The 15,750-nt window shown below is 39.9% G+C and overlaps 1 protein-coding gene across 15 annotated transcripts in view; it reads right to left on the minus strand.

Moving 5' to 3' along the window:
• Window positions 1-2,027: 2,027 nt before the first annotated feature.
• ADAM22 (ADAM metallopeptidase domain 22) overlaps window positions 2,028-15,750 on the minus strand; it is a 236,835-nt gene continuing 223,112 nt past the window's right edge. For 8 of the 15 annotated variants that reach the window (XM_065883907.1, XM_065883906.1, XM_065883902.1 and 5 more), the window contains 2 exons: window positions 6,810-6,933; window positions 2,028-2,048 (listed from right to left, as the gene is read on the minus strand). In XM_065883907.1, the coding sequence (XP_065739979.1) occupies window positions 2,028-2,048; window positions 6,810-6,933 (145 nt within the window). Of the gene's footprint in view, window positions 2,049-6,809; window positions 6,934-12,590; window positions 12,678-14,896; window positions 15,008-15,750 lie in introns of all 15 variants that reach the window. The other 7 variants (XM_065883901.1, XM_065883899.1, XM_065883897.1 and 4 more) reach the window with 3 other exon arrangements.

Below are 15,750 nucleotides of genomic sequence, written 5' to 3' on the forward strand. Positions count from 1 at the left end.
CATCACCCAACTTGAGACTGATGGATCATTTTATCATAGTCTCGACAATCACATCCCTTCCTGTCATGAAAACTGCTGTTTATACTTTATCATTTTGGATAATTAAACTGCTTTTCAAATGTTTTCAAAGACTTTCAGAAGAGAGGTCCGTTACGGAAGACATAGACACATAGAGGAGAAAACACTGCCTTCTAACGGGCCCTTTAGTTTGGGCCTCCAAGATGATTATACACGGAGATGAAATGGGTTTTGTTCTCGGACACTACTGGCAGAGATCAAATTTAGAGGATATTTCTGAAATCTTGTCTGCAGATTCCATTCCTCTCAAGAAGAAGGAGAGAAAATTAGAAAATTCAGAAGTACTCTTTACATCAAAGCATCTGATTGATCCCATTAATTTCTGAGCTCACTTAGGGTCGCCTCCCAAGAGAAGTTTTCTTTAAGAATGGCAGAGCTACATGATGACAGCTATCGAACTTTGGTTTTAAAGAAGGGGATTTAACATAGATTTCTCACTTTTCTATGGATTAAAAACGTAGAGAGTTCAGAACATCAGATTCTACCCCTTGCCGGCTGTTTGGATAACTTCACAGTTGCTGCACCCTTGGAGTTTTAGGTTTCTTTGAACCCTCTGCGACCTGTTGAGGCTTCCCAGCCCAGCTGGTAGAACCTTCCATATCTTACTTACAAATCAGTGCAGAATGACCTGCTGGGACTCACATCCCACTGATGATAAATACCCTCAATAAACAGTGTGAAAGTTGTTTTCATTAAAACACGTCATTCATGTCACAGATAAGGGTGGCTAAAAAGCTTTGTTAAAGAACAAAAGTTTAGGCCACAAAGGGTTAGAGTATTGGCAAGTTGGAAGCTACCAATGCATCAGCAGCTGTGGCCTCCTGTGTCTTTGGTGCATTTGTTTAACTCAGCAGGACACACTGCTGTGGGACTCACAGGCCCCCCCAGGTGAGACTAGCAGATGTGCTCTGGCACCGAAAAAGGATAGCCACTGAGGCAGGCGCTATAGCCCCCAGAAGGAAGATGGACAGGCTGGAGGATTCCCAGGGAGCGGCCAGCTGCTAGCAGAGCGCCTTGAGGCAGTAAGCAAGCTGTGGAGGCCCTAAGTTCTGTCGGACATTTTGTTCTCTTGTTCAATTAATTACTCAATAAAACTGCCTCTAGACTGTGCACACTTTAAAGGGATAGCACATGGTTTGGACAAATACCAATTATGGGGAGACACACATACAGCCTTGACCACTATATTTACAACATCATCCGGTCATAATCTTTAAAGACCATTTGATGGATGATGACGTGATTGTGACTGATTGTTTTTAGGCATCTGGCAAAATACACTTGTGTGTTAACAGCTGCTTTTTTTAAATTTTAAAAATGTTTACATATGTACAATTGTCCTTGTATGCTGATATAAATATGAAAAGTAAAAAAAAAAGAAAAAAAAGGAAAAATACATGTTTACAGTTAGCATATGGGATATTGGCCTCTCAAGCTTTAAAGTCCTGCAGAAGAAATCCTATATGCCTTAGCCCAGCATGCTAGTTTCTATTATGGGATGTTGTTTCCTTAAATGTGGAAAACAATAAACAGAAGCCTCATGCACATAGCATTACTGTCTACAATGAGGATGTGCTTCAGAATGTCAAGTTCTGAATCCATTATTGTCCCTTAGGAAACTTGCTACATTTGGGTCATGTGAGTTAATTTCAGTGATATTTCTACATATATCTGTCATGCGGATTATCCATTAACATACCAGTACCTTAGTTGTTCCATGTTATAGTGTAACATTTCAGTAGTTCTTTTCATGGTTCAATTAAATCTGAAGCCAATGACAAAAAGAAAATGGTATCCAGATGTGAGTCTCGGCTTCCTCTCCTCTGTGGCATTCAGAGATGTTTTCGAGTTGTTTGAAGAGCAGATAGATTTGCAGTGATTCAGTGAGGCTGAGTTTCTATAAAAGTTGAAGTAAACAGTTTCGATGTATCACATGTAAACAGCTGATCTTAAATGGATGTCTCCCATAGCTGCACAACAGAGAAAAGCAAAATTTCACACTGCGAAAGCAGGAAACAGACATATTCTGAGCTACAAAGATGAAAAAGATTCAGTAATTTCATCTATACTTATGTGATTGTGGATGCGAAGTCTCATAATGGATAAAATAAACACTCTAATTTTTAGTTCTCTTTTTCCTCTAAACCTGAGTCTCAACGTTTTTAACAACGGCCACCTTTCAATACACAAAATCCTCACATCCTCATTTAATATTGGGCTGGCCAAAAAGTTCCTTCGGTTTTAAAGTAAAAATAAAAGACACGTTTTTCATTTTCACCAAAAACTTTATTGAACAACATATTCACCCTTTTGTTCCACTACCTTCTGCCATTTTTCAGGCAACTTCATAATTCCATCTTCCCAAAACTTTTTATCTTTTTGAGCAAAGAACTGTTCCAGGTGCCTTTTACAGTCTTCCAGGGAACTGAATTTTTTTACATTAAGAGAATTTTGTCAAGACCGAAATAAATGGAAATCCGAAGGTGCAATGTCTGGTGAATACAGCAGATGAATCAGAACTCCCCAGCCAAGCTGTAACAGTTTTCGCCTGGTCATCAAAGAAGCATGCGGTCTTGCGTTATCCTGATGGAAGATTATGCGTTTTCTGTTGAATAATTCCGGATGCTTTTTGTTGAGTGCTGCTTTCAGTTGGTTTAACTGTATGCAGTACTTGTGGGAATTAATCATTTAGTTTTTCTGGAAGGAGCTCATAATAGAGGACTCCCTTCCAATCCCACCGTATATGCAACATCACATTTCTTTGGATGAAGACCTGCCTTTGGTGTGGTTGGTGGTGGTTCATTTTGCTTGCCCCACACTTTCTTCCGTTCCACGTTATTGTACAGTATACACTTTTCATCGCCTGTCACAATTTGTTTTAAAAAGGGAACATTTTCATTACGTTTCAGTAGAGAATTGCATGTGGAAATATGGTCAAGAAGGGTTTTTTTTTGCTTATGGGGAACCCAAACGTCAAAGCGATTCAAATAACCAAGCTGGTGCAAATGATTTTCAATGCTTGATTTGGATATTTTGAGTATGCTGGCTATCTCCCACGTGGTATAACGTTGATCGTTCTCAATTAATATCTCGATTTGATCGCTATCAACTTCGACTGGTCTGCCCGACTGTGGAGCATCATCCAGTGAGAAATCTCCAGCACAAAACTTCACAAACCACTTTTGACACGTTCGATCAGTCACAGCACCTTCTCCATACACTGCACAAATCTTTTTTTTGCTTTTCAGTTGCATTTTTACCTTTCTTGAAATAATAAAGCATAATATGCTGAAATGTTGCTTTTCTCTTCCATCTTAAAAATTAAAATGGCTACACAAAAATTCACCAATTTTGATAAGTTTTTTTTTTAATGCACGCTGACATGACAGCTGTCACAATGCAATCCAACAAAATTGTTTCGAGTCCAGTTAAAGACAACTAAGTGCTACTAGAGCCATCTTACGGAAAAAACCAAACGAACTTTTTGGCCCACCCAATACTACTTGAAATTTTGAATAAATTAAATATTGTGTCTCAAATGAAATAACTTAAAATATTATTTTTTTAAAACTACACATACCCTTATTTTCCCCAGGATTCTGATACAGCCATCTAGAACAGTAGTTCTCAACCCAGCTGTATATTTCAATGATCTGGGGATGTTTTAAAAATCCCACTGCCTAGACAGCACACCAGACCAACTAAATCAAAATCTCTCTGGGTGGGACTCAGGCATCAGTATATTTTAAAAGTCCTTCAGACAATTCAGTACAGTCAATGCTGAGAACTACTGACCTTAGGAAAGTGTGAGTCCATTAATACCACCACCGCCCAATTAAAAATCATTGCTCTGGGCCTGTGGTCAGGCTATACACTCTCCAAATCCATCACTATCTGCTAAACAATTGTCCTCTCTCAGGAGTGGACATATCAGAGTAGAAAGATGTATCCAGGGCAGGATGTCAATTTCGTAATTCCCTCACCTCTTCCCTCTCCTGGCCTCTGCCACCATTTCTTTTTACCAGCCCCATTGATATCTAATTTCTAAAATATTCAGTAATTGCCTTAATGGACTGAATACAAGTTTGGCATGATCAAATATAAGTGCAATTCAGTTCACCAGAGAAGGAAGGCCAATTAAAATAAAAGTAAAAAGATCAAGCTGATAAAATACGTTTCCAGGCAATACGATGTGGGTATAATTATTATGAACATGAACAAAGAAAGACTAAGATTAGTGTAACACAGGTTGCATCCAATTTCCAACCAAATCCCATTTTTACTGGAAATCTGGGGCCAGTCATAGTATGATACCCAATGAGTTTCTGAGGAAAAAAAAAGGAGGAATAGCTAAGTGACTAAGTGGATGTTTCTCTACAGATTCTCTTAATATGTTCTCTTGACTCTTCATGGAAATATTCTGTTACCTACTTTAGGTCCGCTTTATATGTCCTTTTCATTAAAAAAAGACACCAGATCTCTCAACTGTGAGGATCTTTGTGTGTGGATGACACCTGTTGGTGGAGACAAGTGAAAATGAGTGGTTAAGCAGGAGGTGTGCAGGGCGTCTGAGGGAAAGAAGATCTGGATTGACGCTCAGATGATGATACAGAGTAGTTAAGAGTCCAGACTTCACCTTCAGTGAGCCCAGTTTCTTCACAAATGGTTACGAAGATTAAATAATAAATGACAGCTCGCAGAAAGAAGAGAGGAACAAAGAAATGACACTGGGAAAACCTGAAGGTGACGATTATCCCAGTGACGAAAAAGGAACCAAGAATTGCCAAGCCATCGCTTTTAAGAATAGGCATGACCTTGGCCGTGTCTGGATAGCTGTAACAGAAGGCTTGCTGATAGAAAGATCTGCTCGTTAGATTGTCCACAGCCCACAAAGACAGCCCAGAGACAGGGGCTGCCTATTCTATGGGATTCTGCTACTTGCTCATGGGAACCAAGAACCAAGCAGACCTTTCACACAACTGTCCCCAAGGCTACAGTCTTCACAGCTGCCCCAGTCAGCCTAGAGAAAAGGTCAAGGGCCAGCCATTTCTTCTGGAGGATGTCATTTTCATGGGCTCTCATGTGGGAACATCTCCAAAAACCTGCACCCTGGCATAACAACAGTTAAAAGAATGTCCCCAGTTAGATAGAACAAAACAGCAATGTAGACAATTTATCAGGGAGAAAATGTGAGGTGTTCTACTTCAGCAATTCCCTGGGGAGGGAAGGAATGACATCAGCCTAAAGTTTTATTACCACATACTTATATCACAAACAAGTGGATGTCTACTCACAAGTCTTTTTTTTTTTAAGGCCAAAAGCTGAGTGCTGGGAATCTGAGTTATCGTCTTCCTTTCCATCTTTTACCATTGCCCATATTAATATATGAAGGTAATTTTTTGTATGGTTAATAAAATACCACCGATTGTTTTTAAAGTCTTTTCGATTATAGTGATCTAACCAGCACATGTTTTCTTACTGACTCTGAATTGATCAAGTTAAAAATTGAATGATCCATGTTTACCTTGGACCCCATAATGTAAGTTCATGGTCTAAGAGGCTCTGAAATATCTTTCAAAACCAAAAAGCCTAGGAACCAAGGACTCACTAGCAGATAAATCTGTCCAGGCTTTTAAAGCTTTATTTTTTTGCAACATTGTTTCTGAGAAGATCAAAATTATAGTGTAACTGACCACAACAGAGCCTGGACACCAATAAAGGTAATATTCTTTAGTTATATCTTTCACGTAAGTTTCTGAGGGTTGGTCTGCCTCTCTAAACTCGACTGTATCTCAAATTTCACATAATGGATGTGTTCTGGGAATGATGTGAGACTAAATAAAATCATAATTTAAATGTAAAGGAGGACTTAGTATTTACATGAAACTTCTGATGAATCAGTTTTATAAAAATAGTAAATTCCAAATATGTTTTTAATGTTTTTTTTAAATAAAAGGTTGCTAAATTTCACCATACCCTTGGCCATACTCTTTTTTTGTTTTGTTTTTTTGTGGGTTTTTTTTGCGGTAGGCGGGCCTCTCACTGATGTGGCCTCTCCCGTTGCGGAGCACAGGCTCCGGACACGCAGGCCCAGCGGCCATGGCTAACGGGCCTATCCGGACTGGGGCACGAACCCGCATCCCCTGAATCGGCAGGCGTACTCTCAACCACTGCGCCACCAGGGAAGCCCCCGCCATACTCTTAATATTACAGATTTTCAAGGTTCCTTTCCTTGTACAGTTATCCAAATTCCACCCCCATCCCCAAGACACTGATCTGACTTTCTGTCATGGGTTCCTATTTTTTAAATCCTACTGGGTCTTATTAGCCAACAAAAGGCCTGAGTTAGCAAACTGGGCATGGAAATGAGGCTGGTTTACTTAATCTCTGGCATTTCAAGGTATATGTAAAAACTGATAAAGCAAAATACACTCTCTGTTTTGTCTCTTCCAGGTTGTAATATATTAGCTGCAATGAATAAAAGATGTAAATATATAGCAGTGAATAGTTAATATAAGCCAAATATCTCTAGAATTCATCAATAATTAAACAAATTTGCCAATACAAATCTGGGCCCAAAAAGCCCCAAGAATCTACTATTTTCCAAACTCAATTCTTCTCATGTTCTTATGAACAAAAAAAGGAAAAATGGCTCTCTCTTTTAAAACATCAACTCACAGATAAACAATCATGACTGAGGATGTTAGCATATGGAAGAAGTTCCCACATACCCTGGCACTTTGTCGGTTCACTTTCTTCTCCTCATCGGGAAGGGGAGGCATTGGATAAGGGTATTTTCTGCTGGAGGCAATAGACCCAGTTGACGAAGAAGGAGACTTGGCAGGAGATAAAGTCCTGAGACGTTGAGAACACATGAAATACATATTATGTGATTGCCTAATATCTTTTCAAATATCTGAAAAATGGGTTCAGAAAGAACCCTCTGATTTCTACTTTCATAGGCCACTACTGCAAAGGTTTAACTACTGGGACATACTCTGTCATTCACAACACTAGAATGCTAGAATTTTATCTTCCTAACTTCAAAACTGCAATGGATTGTTTAAATATTAGTACACAGAATACTTTTCAGCTAGAAAGCCACTAATGAGGTTTTTTATAGAATAGATTTTTAAAAAGCTAAAATGAAAAAGGGATCAAAAAATACTCTAAGAGCTCATAGTGGTAAATTAAGTGTACGATATATTAATAGTCTACCTTATTTTTATCACTTAATGTAAAAAATGTTTTTAGTCCAGTAATTCCAATTATAGTTTTAAGATCTGAAAGTACAACTGATACATTTATTAGTTACTAAGTCACACACCAATTTACACAAAACTCATGCATTCAGAGGCCAGTGTGTTAGTTGTGAAAGAACAAAGGCAAATACGAGGGTTTTAATAACACATTAGTAAACATGCAAGCGGTAAGGAGTGCAGAGTTCCAGCCAAACAAAGAATCTGATGAGAACATACAAAAATGGTCTGATTAGTCCCTACAATCATCATTTCTGTATAGGGGAGGATTCTAAGCCATAGACATAGACCTTGGTAACTCATGTAGGGTATACCTGTCATGTCAATAAGGTGGCAACACTTTAATGACTGGAATTTTACTAAAACTAAAACCAAACACAACAACAAAAACTCTTCCTATTTGGATAACATGTGTTCTCATCATGGAGACAGATACTCCATATGAAAGATCTGCATAAGCTCTCGGTGCATTGTGCTGTTCTTGTTTGATTCTGCATGCACAGTGGTAATATTTGTGACTAAGAGCGCACTGGAAGAGACCGTACCTGCTATTTTGTCTTTAAAGTGAAAAAAAAACAGCTGAGAGTGAAGAGCCTCGATCTACACTGTGTCAATGAAAAATAAACATGATAATTCGGCAGTAGCTACCCATTCACAAATGTCACCACTGCACATCCATGACTCCTCGATTCCTGGTGCGAGGCGGTAATGACCACATCACTGAACTGGTGGCACCGCCATGCTGAAGCACAGGGACCTATTTCAGTGGGGTGCATTGCATCTGCTGTAAGCGACACTCAGCCTGCGAGTGCTTGTGGTGTGGTAACCTTCTGTAGGGGGCAGATCTAGTTACCGTACTGCCTGCACCAAATGAAGATGTCCTTTTCTCCCTGATTTTAAATTTCCATTCCTATCCATATATCATTCTTTGCTCTGGTTCTGCTGTAGTTTTCAAATCAGTTTCTCTTTTATGGACACTAAATTCAAGCTAAGATTTGAAAATAATTTTTCCTACAAACCCTGAGATTTGGCTCAATTTTAAGACTCAAGAGTGATTCAGTTTACTTTAAATCTGTAATTCCTAACGTTTCCTCTGTGCAGAAATGTTCACTCCTTAATGTGAACTGTCACAATATTGCAGCTGTTTGACCTCTGCTGTATTAATGCTATCCATCGTGGAGCAGGTGGGTGGAACTTAGAATGTAAGTACTTCAAATCCTCTAAAGTACTATTTTTTTTTTTAAGTACTATTAAAGCAATGTACTACCACATCTTTTTCTAATTCAGAAATTCATGATTATTTTCAATTTTAGGAAGACATTTCAAATAGGACGATGATCTTTAGGAAACAAATTCAGTATGTGTAGAATGAGCACATACTTTTGTATGTAAAGATTTAAATATATCTTTCTAAAACTAGGGATATTAACCTGGGTTTGGATTTTAGCCTAATCACTACTGATAAGATATCCATGTTCAGAAAAACGAGTCAGGTATGCAAACAGCTAAATCTTGTTTACTTTAGGGGATCGTACAAACTGAGTCCTCTTTTTCATTCTCTGCAGTGTGTGTGGGTGTCCATAGGATGAGGTATTATTGGCTTATAGCTTCAAAGTCATGCCAGCCATTCACTCGGCCATGGGTCCAAGTGACCAGCTTTGTATACATACAGGGCCATTCCAGTGAGGGTGCTGGAAGTCCAGTCTTCCCCTCAAATAGCTTTCCCTGGCCAAAGCCAATGAGTTTTTTAAAAAAAAATACATAGTGGCGTCCTCCAGAACCCCACAGAAACTGCACATTTACTACTTCTCACACTAACACACTAGTTTAACTGACACTTTGGACCCTAATGGGAAAAGAAACCAAGCAGCACAGTTTAGTAGGAGCAAGGGGCATCAGGTGTGAGGTTGGGTAGTGTGTGACAGCAACAAGGGAATTATCTTGGGGGGATGGGCAGCACCAGAGCAGGCGTCAAAATAAGAGTAGAGAACAAGGCAGGGTAAATCAGTTTAGGGAAAACAAACTTCATATTTCACAAATGTCTACGAAAGACATTTCTTCAAAACCACCTCCAGGTTCTTTTCTGACCTTGGCTACTTGGTTGGTGGTTCCAATCTGGCTTCCACTGAAAACCAGGCACCAGCCCAGCTCATTCACTTACAAAGTAAATTTTGGACAAATGCTAACCGTTATCATTACTGCGTTTTTAAAAACCGTTAATAACCATAGTGGGTGCCACTTAGAATTACACAGTGAAGGTACGTCCCTGTGCCAATGGATTGTGGTGTGTCTTGGGGCTACATCAGACCTCCTGGGTTTGCCTTCTGTAGATAGGCAAGGCCAATCTCACTTCTGCCCCCCAGAACAGGCAAAAACCAGGCCAGTCACACACGTGGGACACACGCCTACCACCTATTCACTCGGCTGTGCTCATGTGCAAATTTTATAGTAGTCTGATGGAAAAAGAAGAGATTTTGGAGTCAGAGCCAGGCTTGTAATTCGGGTTCTGACACTTACTGGCTATGCTATCTCGAGTTACTCTTTTGCTTCATAGAAAGGGAATAAGAATGCCTACATCTCATGATGTTGTGAGAAATAAAGGAACAATGCAGGCACTCAGACAGGTATTATCATTAGTTTCTTTCCAGAGTTACTGCATTTCCACAAGATCATGGAAGAGAACTCACAAACCGCTGATGAAGTGAGTAATCCAGTGGACAATACCCAATAGTAAAGAAACCTTCTAAGAGCTTGTAAAGCACTGTCACCAACAGAACTGCCCCCAGGATCTAGGTATGAGAAGATAATGGTCTCACTCTGACCTCACCTGCTCCTTTGTGATGATCTGAATATATATTGACAACAATTTGAGCAAATGCTGTCCTATGAGAACTGGGTAAGGGAGCCCAAGTGAGGCACTCTGATCGCTCAAAATCTTTTGGCATTTGCTTTGCTCTTCATAGTGATATGGATACAATTTTTTTTTTTTTAATGCTGGGCAGTATTTCGGACCAGTTTTCTGCAAAGTCCCCACATTGCATTTTGATAAGGATGCCACAAACCCCACACCCCGTGGGTGATTAATAAAGTGACCTTTGCCCTCATTGGTGGTTTTGGCAGGAGAGGTAGCCCTGAATGACCTGGCGGCAGATGAAGCAGACCTGAGCTTAACCATAGGGCTGGCAGAGCATAAGCCAAGGTGTGGATGCTCTGTGCTTCCTACATGAGGCTTGGTGTGGACAGACAGTGGATGAAATTCACTCTGTTGCGTTAGAATCATTGCGTTGCAAGCCCTGGGATACCTCAATTATTCACCACTTCCACAAAAATTCTATGTTGATTTCCAAGTCTTTCAGGCATAACCCTTATTAACCCCAAAATGACAGTTAACTTGTAACCCTCCTCTGAATTATATCTAGCCTTTAAACATAAATATGGATTTTTAATAAGGAATTCTTCCTATGACTGTCCACTGTAGGACCAACATCTCATATTACAAGAGGAGATAAAGGAACCCTCTACAATTGCCCTTGCAGCTTTGCACGTGCACCTGGGGGAGCTGAAGCATTTCCCCATCCAAATTACATTTAGTCATGCAGCTTCTGGGCAGACCTGGGGGCTGGTTTTAAGAAATGTGAACTCTTCTCTGGGAGCCACATAAACTACTCAGCTTACCCAGGGAGGTGAATCAACTCTTCCGGAGTACCATTTCACAAATTACTGCTGCAAAATGCTAAGTCCATTTAGGTATATAAGCCCTACCCCATAAGGGACCAAAGTCATTGTGTTTTGGTTCCACGGCTAATACAAATTATAATCTGCCCACAAGCCTGAGGAAAAGAGAAAAGAGAAATAGGACTGCAGGTGAGCCAAGATTCCAAATAACATTCAAAATCATCTTACCTGTCTTCCTGACGCTGGCCATCTTGGGAGCTACAGGTGAGGGTGGGATGTTTGAATGTGAGTGTATGTATATGAGGTTCAGTGCGAAAGTGGTATTAGCAGAGGGGCAGGGCAGGAGGGAAAGATGGGGTATAAAAGCAGGAGGTATTTTTGTGAGCAGGCAGGGGTTATGCTTCCCTTGGGTTATATGCAAATGTATGGATCAAATTAAAACGCAGGTAGGTCTAATCATTTTCTCAAACTATACATGTCTAAACTAAATGGTACACTGGAAGAGAAAGTCCACCTTGTATGGGTGCTGAGAGTTAAAAACACATACATATTCTGATATCTGATAAAGGCTGACCCAAGTCATGGTAATAAGTAATCTGAAAGCTTATTGTTGAAGTTATGTTCAGAAGAGGTAGTAATTGAGTCTATATGGCTTCTTTACATTAGTTGTCCACAAAGTAGTCAGATATAAAGTCGATGTTTACATCTAGGAAGTCAGTTTGATATTATAAAGAGTGAAAAAAATGCCATTAAGAGCCGTGGAAATTCTCTCTGACCTCTAATGTTACACGAGCTGCAGTGAACTGAGTAAATTTGCTAGTTTCTAAAATGTAGGAGTATTCTGTCTGCTCTTTTGTGAATCAAGATCGTGTTTCTGAGCTGTTTCCTGTTCTATCTGAAGGGTAAGACAACGACATTCTTACTGGAATAAAAAATTCCTTGAGATGCTTTTTTGAGAATCTGTAAAACCCTTTTCCAGCACAGCCTTCTCTGATAGCAAATGGTTGTACTGAACAAATAAAGCCTAAATCATTCCACACACTCTCGTGTGGTCAATATTATCTCAATAATTTTCAAGTTCCATCAAATCAGTGTTTTTACTCAGAGTAAAATTCCACCACATTTCATATGGTTTTCTTTTCACGTTTTTCCTTGAGTTTTTGTATGCACTATGCACTCTTCAGGCAGTAATAGGAAAAATGCATTATGAAACCGCTAGATTCTAGAAATTAAATTGTTCAGGTTAATAGTGCTTCTTTATTAGTGGAAAGTATGTTTCATGCCCATAGAACACTACATAGCATAGCATGAAGAGAAAGCTACTAAAAAGCTCAAGATGGGGATAGGGACATGCACTAAATGGCAACCCTTTCAAATGGCTTCATTTGAAACGTTCAGAAAAGAACTAGACTTGCTCACGAAGCCAAAAACAGAGATCAAAAGGCAGCAAATAAACAAGGACCCTTTCCACCTATGGGAACTTGTATTGGGAGATACAAGATAGAGAGCCAGTCACACTACAGTATTTGAATGTGCTGGGAGAGTTTGAAAAGGATATAAAATTAATTTATAAAATACCTAAAGTATGGTCCTTCAGTGTTTTTATTCACATCTTCTACCCACTTAGCTACATTATAGTCTCTTTTGAACCATGGGTTTAAATACCTGCAGAAAGCAATGGAAGGAACAAAGAAAGCAGAACAAGATAGAAAATCTGAAAATACACAGCACAAGCTTAGCAAGGATGTTCTTCACCCTCCAAACACTAATGACTATGGCAAATAAACCAGGATGGATGCTGGGTGATTATGAGGCAGTCTGTACAATGACATGGCAATAAACTCAGCTACAACAAGGCTCAAGGCATTCTAGAATGCATTCAACCTTTCAGGGAAAGCCTTTCCAGTGGTTTCCCAAAGTGGATCAGAAGCTCTCTCTCAGAGATCTGTCAGCAGTCCCATTCACCCACCTCCAAAGTGGCTTTTTCCAGGCCACCACTCATTTGGCTTCTTGGTTTTCAAATGATAATGGGCCTTTTTGAGAATATTCAGATGGCTGCAATTCCAACCTGGTGTTTGGGAATATAACACCCCAAGAACAATTAAAAGGGGCCACGTTCTCTTTCCAATATGAAAGGAAAGATTTTACACGGCCTCTGTCTCACTCCTGAGAGCAGATCCCAAGCTGGAGTCAACGAGAAAGGTGACCCAGCTGGCTCTATAAGGAGCAGAAAGGGACCCACTCTTCTGATCCTGGAGCCCCAGCGCACGGTAAGTGTGGTCCCAAGAGGCCTCCATGTTCTTGAAGGTGGGTTTAGTAACTTAGGTGCAGCTGCGATGTCCCTTCCTCCCCTTTGTGCACTCCACACTCATGTTTCCAGTAGGAAATGGCTCTCACAGGTTGCCTTCCAAGTGTCTGATCACTAAGGAGTGACTGCCAGAGGATAACAACAACCTTAGTTAACATTTCCCTGATGGATCTGGCCAAAGTCTCCATCAGAATTACTGCATAAAGAAAAATGTTAAAGGCAGTAAAATTATGAGTGCAAGGGTTTTTGGGTTTTTTTTTGGTTTTTTTCAGTTTCTTTTGATTTTTACCCTGGGAGCCAAGCAAAATCACATTCTCTTAGAATATGTCCCTGTCAAATAAATACAGTTTCAACAAATTCACTCATGGAAGAATTTGGAGGTTTTACTGAGTTTTCTCATTTAAAAGGTAACTTCTAGAGATGCTATAGACAATAAAGATTCAAGCTCCATAAAACTTTTAAAGTTATTTGGAAACAAACCAGGGAAAGTGATAAAAAAACACTGCTTTTTTTTGTGGTTAAAGTCTGCTTCTTTCCTCCATATTTAGTTTTAGTTAGTAGATACATTTAAATCAAGATACATTTCCACAGTTAAACAAACAAAATTAGATTATTTTCCATAGTGATTTTCCTCAACTTGTTAGCTATAACCAATGTACACCACAAAATAACATCACGAGTTCCCTCCTGAGAGAAGGGCTTGATTGGTTTTCATGCTTACACGACCATTTTTGCTAAGACAGTGTCCCCTGACTTGAGAACAACTCGCACTTCTTTTTGCCTTTAGCCACAATCATTGCCAACTTGTGCTTTTGACAGAGATAGCCAATTAAAACTTGCATAAAGATTTCCACTGAGACTCTGAACAAAAAGAAAAAAGTCAAAAAGCAAGTGCAGCCACACATAAAGGCTAGTGAATGCTCTGGCCTGGGGAAAACCATAGAAAAAGCCCATGCAGCTGTTACCGGGTGAAACACAGCCGCACAGCAAACTGAGTCACCCACAGGCAGTCGGCCACTTCCAGGAGGAGACATGTGTTCCTTTCACTGTCAATCTCAGAAGCTCTAAGGGACAGCCATGGATGTTCCAGGAAACCTACAGCTACATGGCCTGACTTGCACATGGTGGACCTTTCTCTCTGTGTCTGGGAACATCTCAGAAAGCTGTGATCACTTCACTAGAGGTCACTGAAGAGAGCTCTCCACTGTAGTTCCCTCTGGGGATGTGCCCATGAAAGTGTCTTCACAGTGGGCCTCCTAACATCTCTAGGTAGTGCTGACTGGAGTGATGGGATTTCATCAAACTGTGATACATCTGCCTACGTGGCTTGACTTGGCTTGTAGCGCAACATGCAAAAAAAAAAAAAAAATATGCGTTCGACAGGAGAGGAGAGCTCTCTGTGTTCTCCAGGATGGAAAGGCAGAGGAAAATTAGCTGATGCTGGCTGGACCAGGACCACCTCCGAGCAGACGCTGGGGGGTCAGTCACAGATCAAATGACCCTGTTCTCAGCCAAGGAAGGGACTTGGAGGCAGATTAAGTGGCAGCCCAAAATGAAGGGGCAGGTGGAGACTGACCTGTGATCCAGACTCCCTGTCTGGGGGCTGTCAGAGCCCCCTGGGTTTATGCCTTGGGATGGGACTGTCTGGGCGAGGGAGTGCCCAGGCTCAGGTGCTTGGGGCTCCCTCCTGTAAAAACACAATATATAATACAAAGTCTAAGCCAAAAACTTTCTTTACATCATGTACAACAGTGAGGAAGATGCAAAACTTTGAGTGGAAAAACAGTACAATAAACAAGGACATTTTATAGCAGAGTATGCATTTGTGGGGCATGGTTTCATTCATGTCCTGATGTTTCATCATCCTTTGGGATGATGAGATACTAAAGGGAATGTTGAAATAATGGACCCGATAATACCTCATTATCTAAAAAAAATTTTAAAAGAGATGTTTGTCCATGGTCATTCTGCTCCTCTTATAATTACACAAGTGATACTGCTATATCAGAAGCAAATGGGATTATTTAACAAATACGGAAAGTATTTTAAAAACCTGTCGACATAATTCTTGATATGCTGTGTATTAGGATTTCTTTTAAGAAAAACAAAATAAAACATAGTGTCCGACCAATAAGGTATGTGAGAATGTGAGAACAGTGATCAGCTTCACGGACTTGGCTCCATTTAGGTTACATGAGTCATGTAACCAAATGTGAAAGTCTGAAAAATCTGAGAGTCCTGAACACTTCTTCATAAAGATGACTTCATTATAATGTCTTATTAAATGTCATAATTATCTCACAGGCAAGATTTCTCAAGGGGCATCTATAGATCATAATATTTGTTACATGATACGTAATTTTTTTTTAAAAAAAATAAGTGATTATGCTAGAAAATGTTGCTAAACACCAAGTGTTCCTTGGGTCCTAA

Source organism: Phocoena phocoena, chromosome 9, assembly GCF_963924675.1.
Source record: "Phocoena phocoena chromosome 9, mPhoPho1.1, whole genome shotgun sequence".
NCBI classification, from domain to species: domain Eukaryota; kingdom Metazoa; phylum Chordata; class Mammalia; order Artiodactyla; family Phocoenidae; genus Phocoena; species Phocoena phocoena.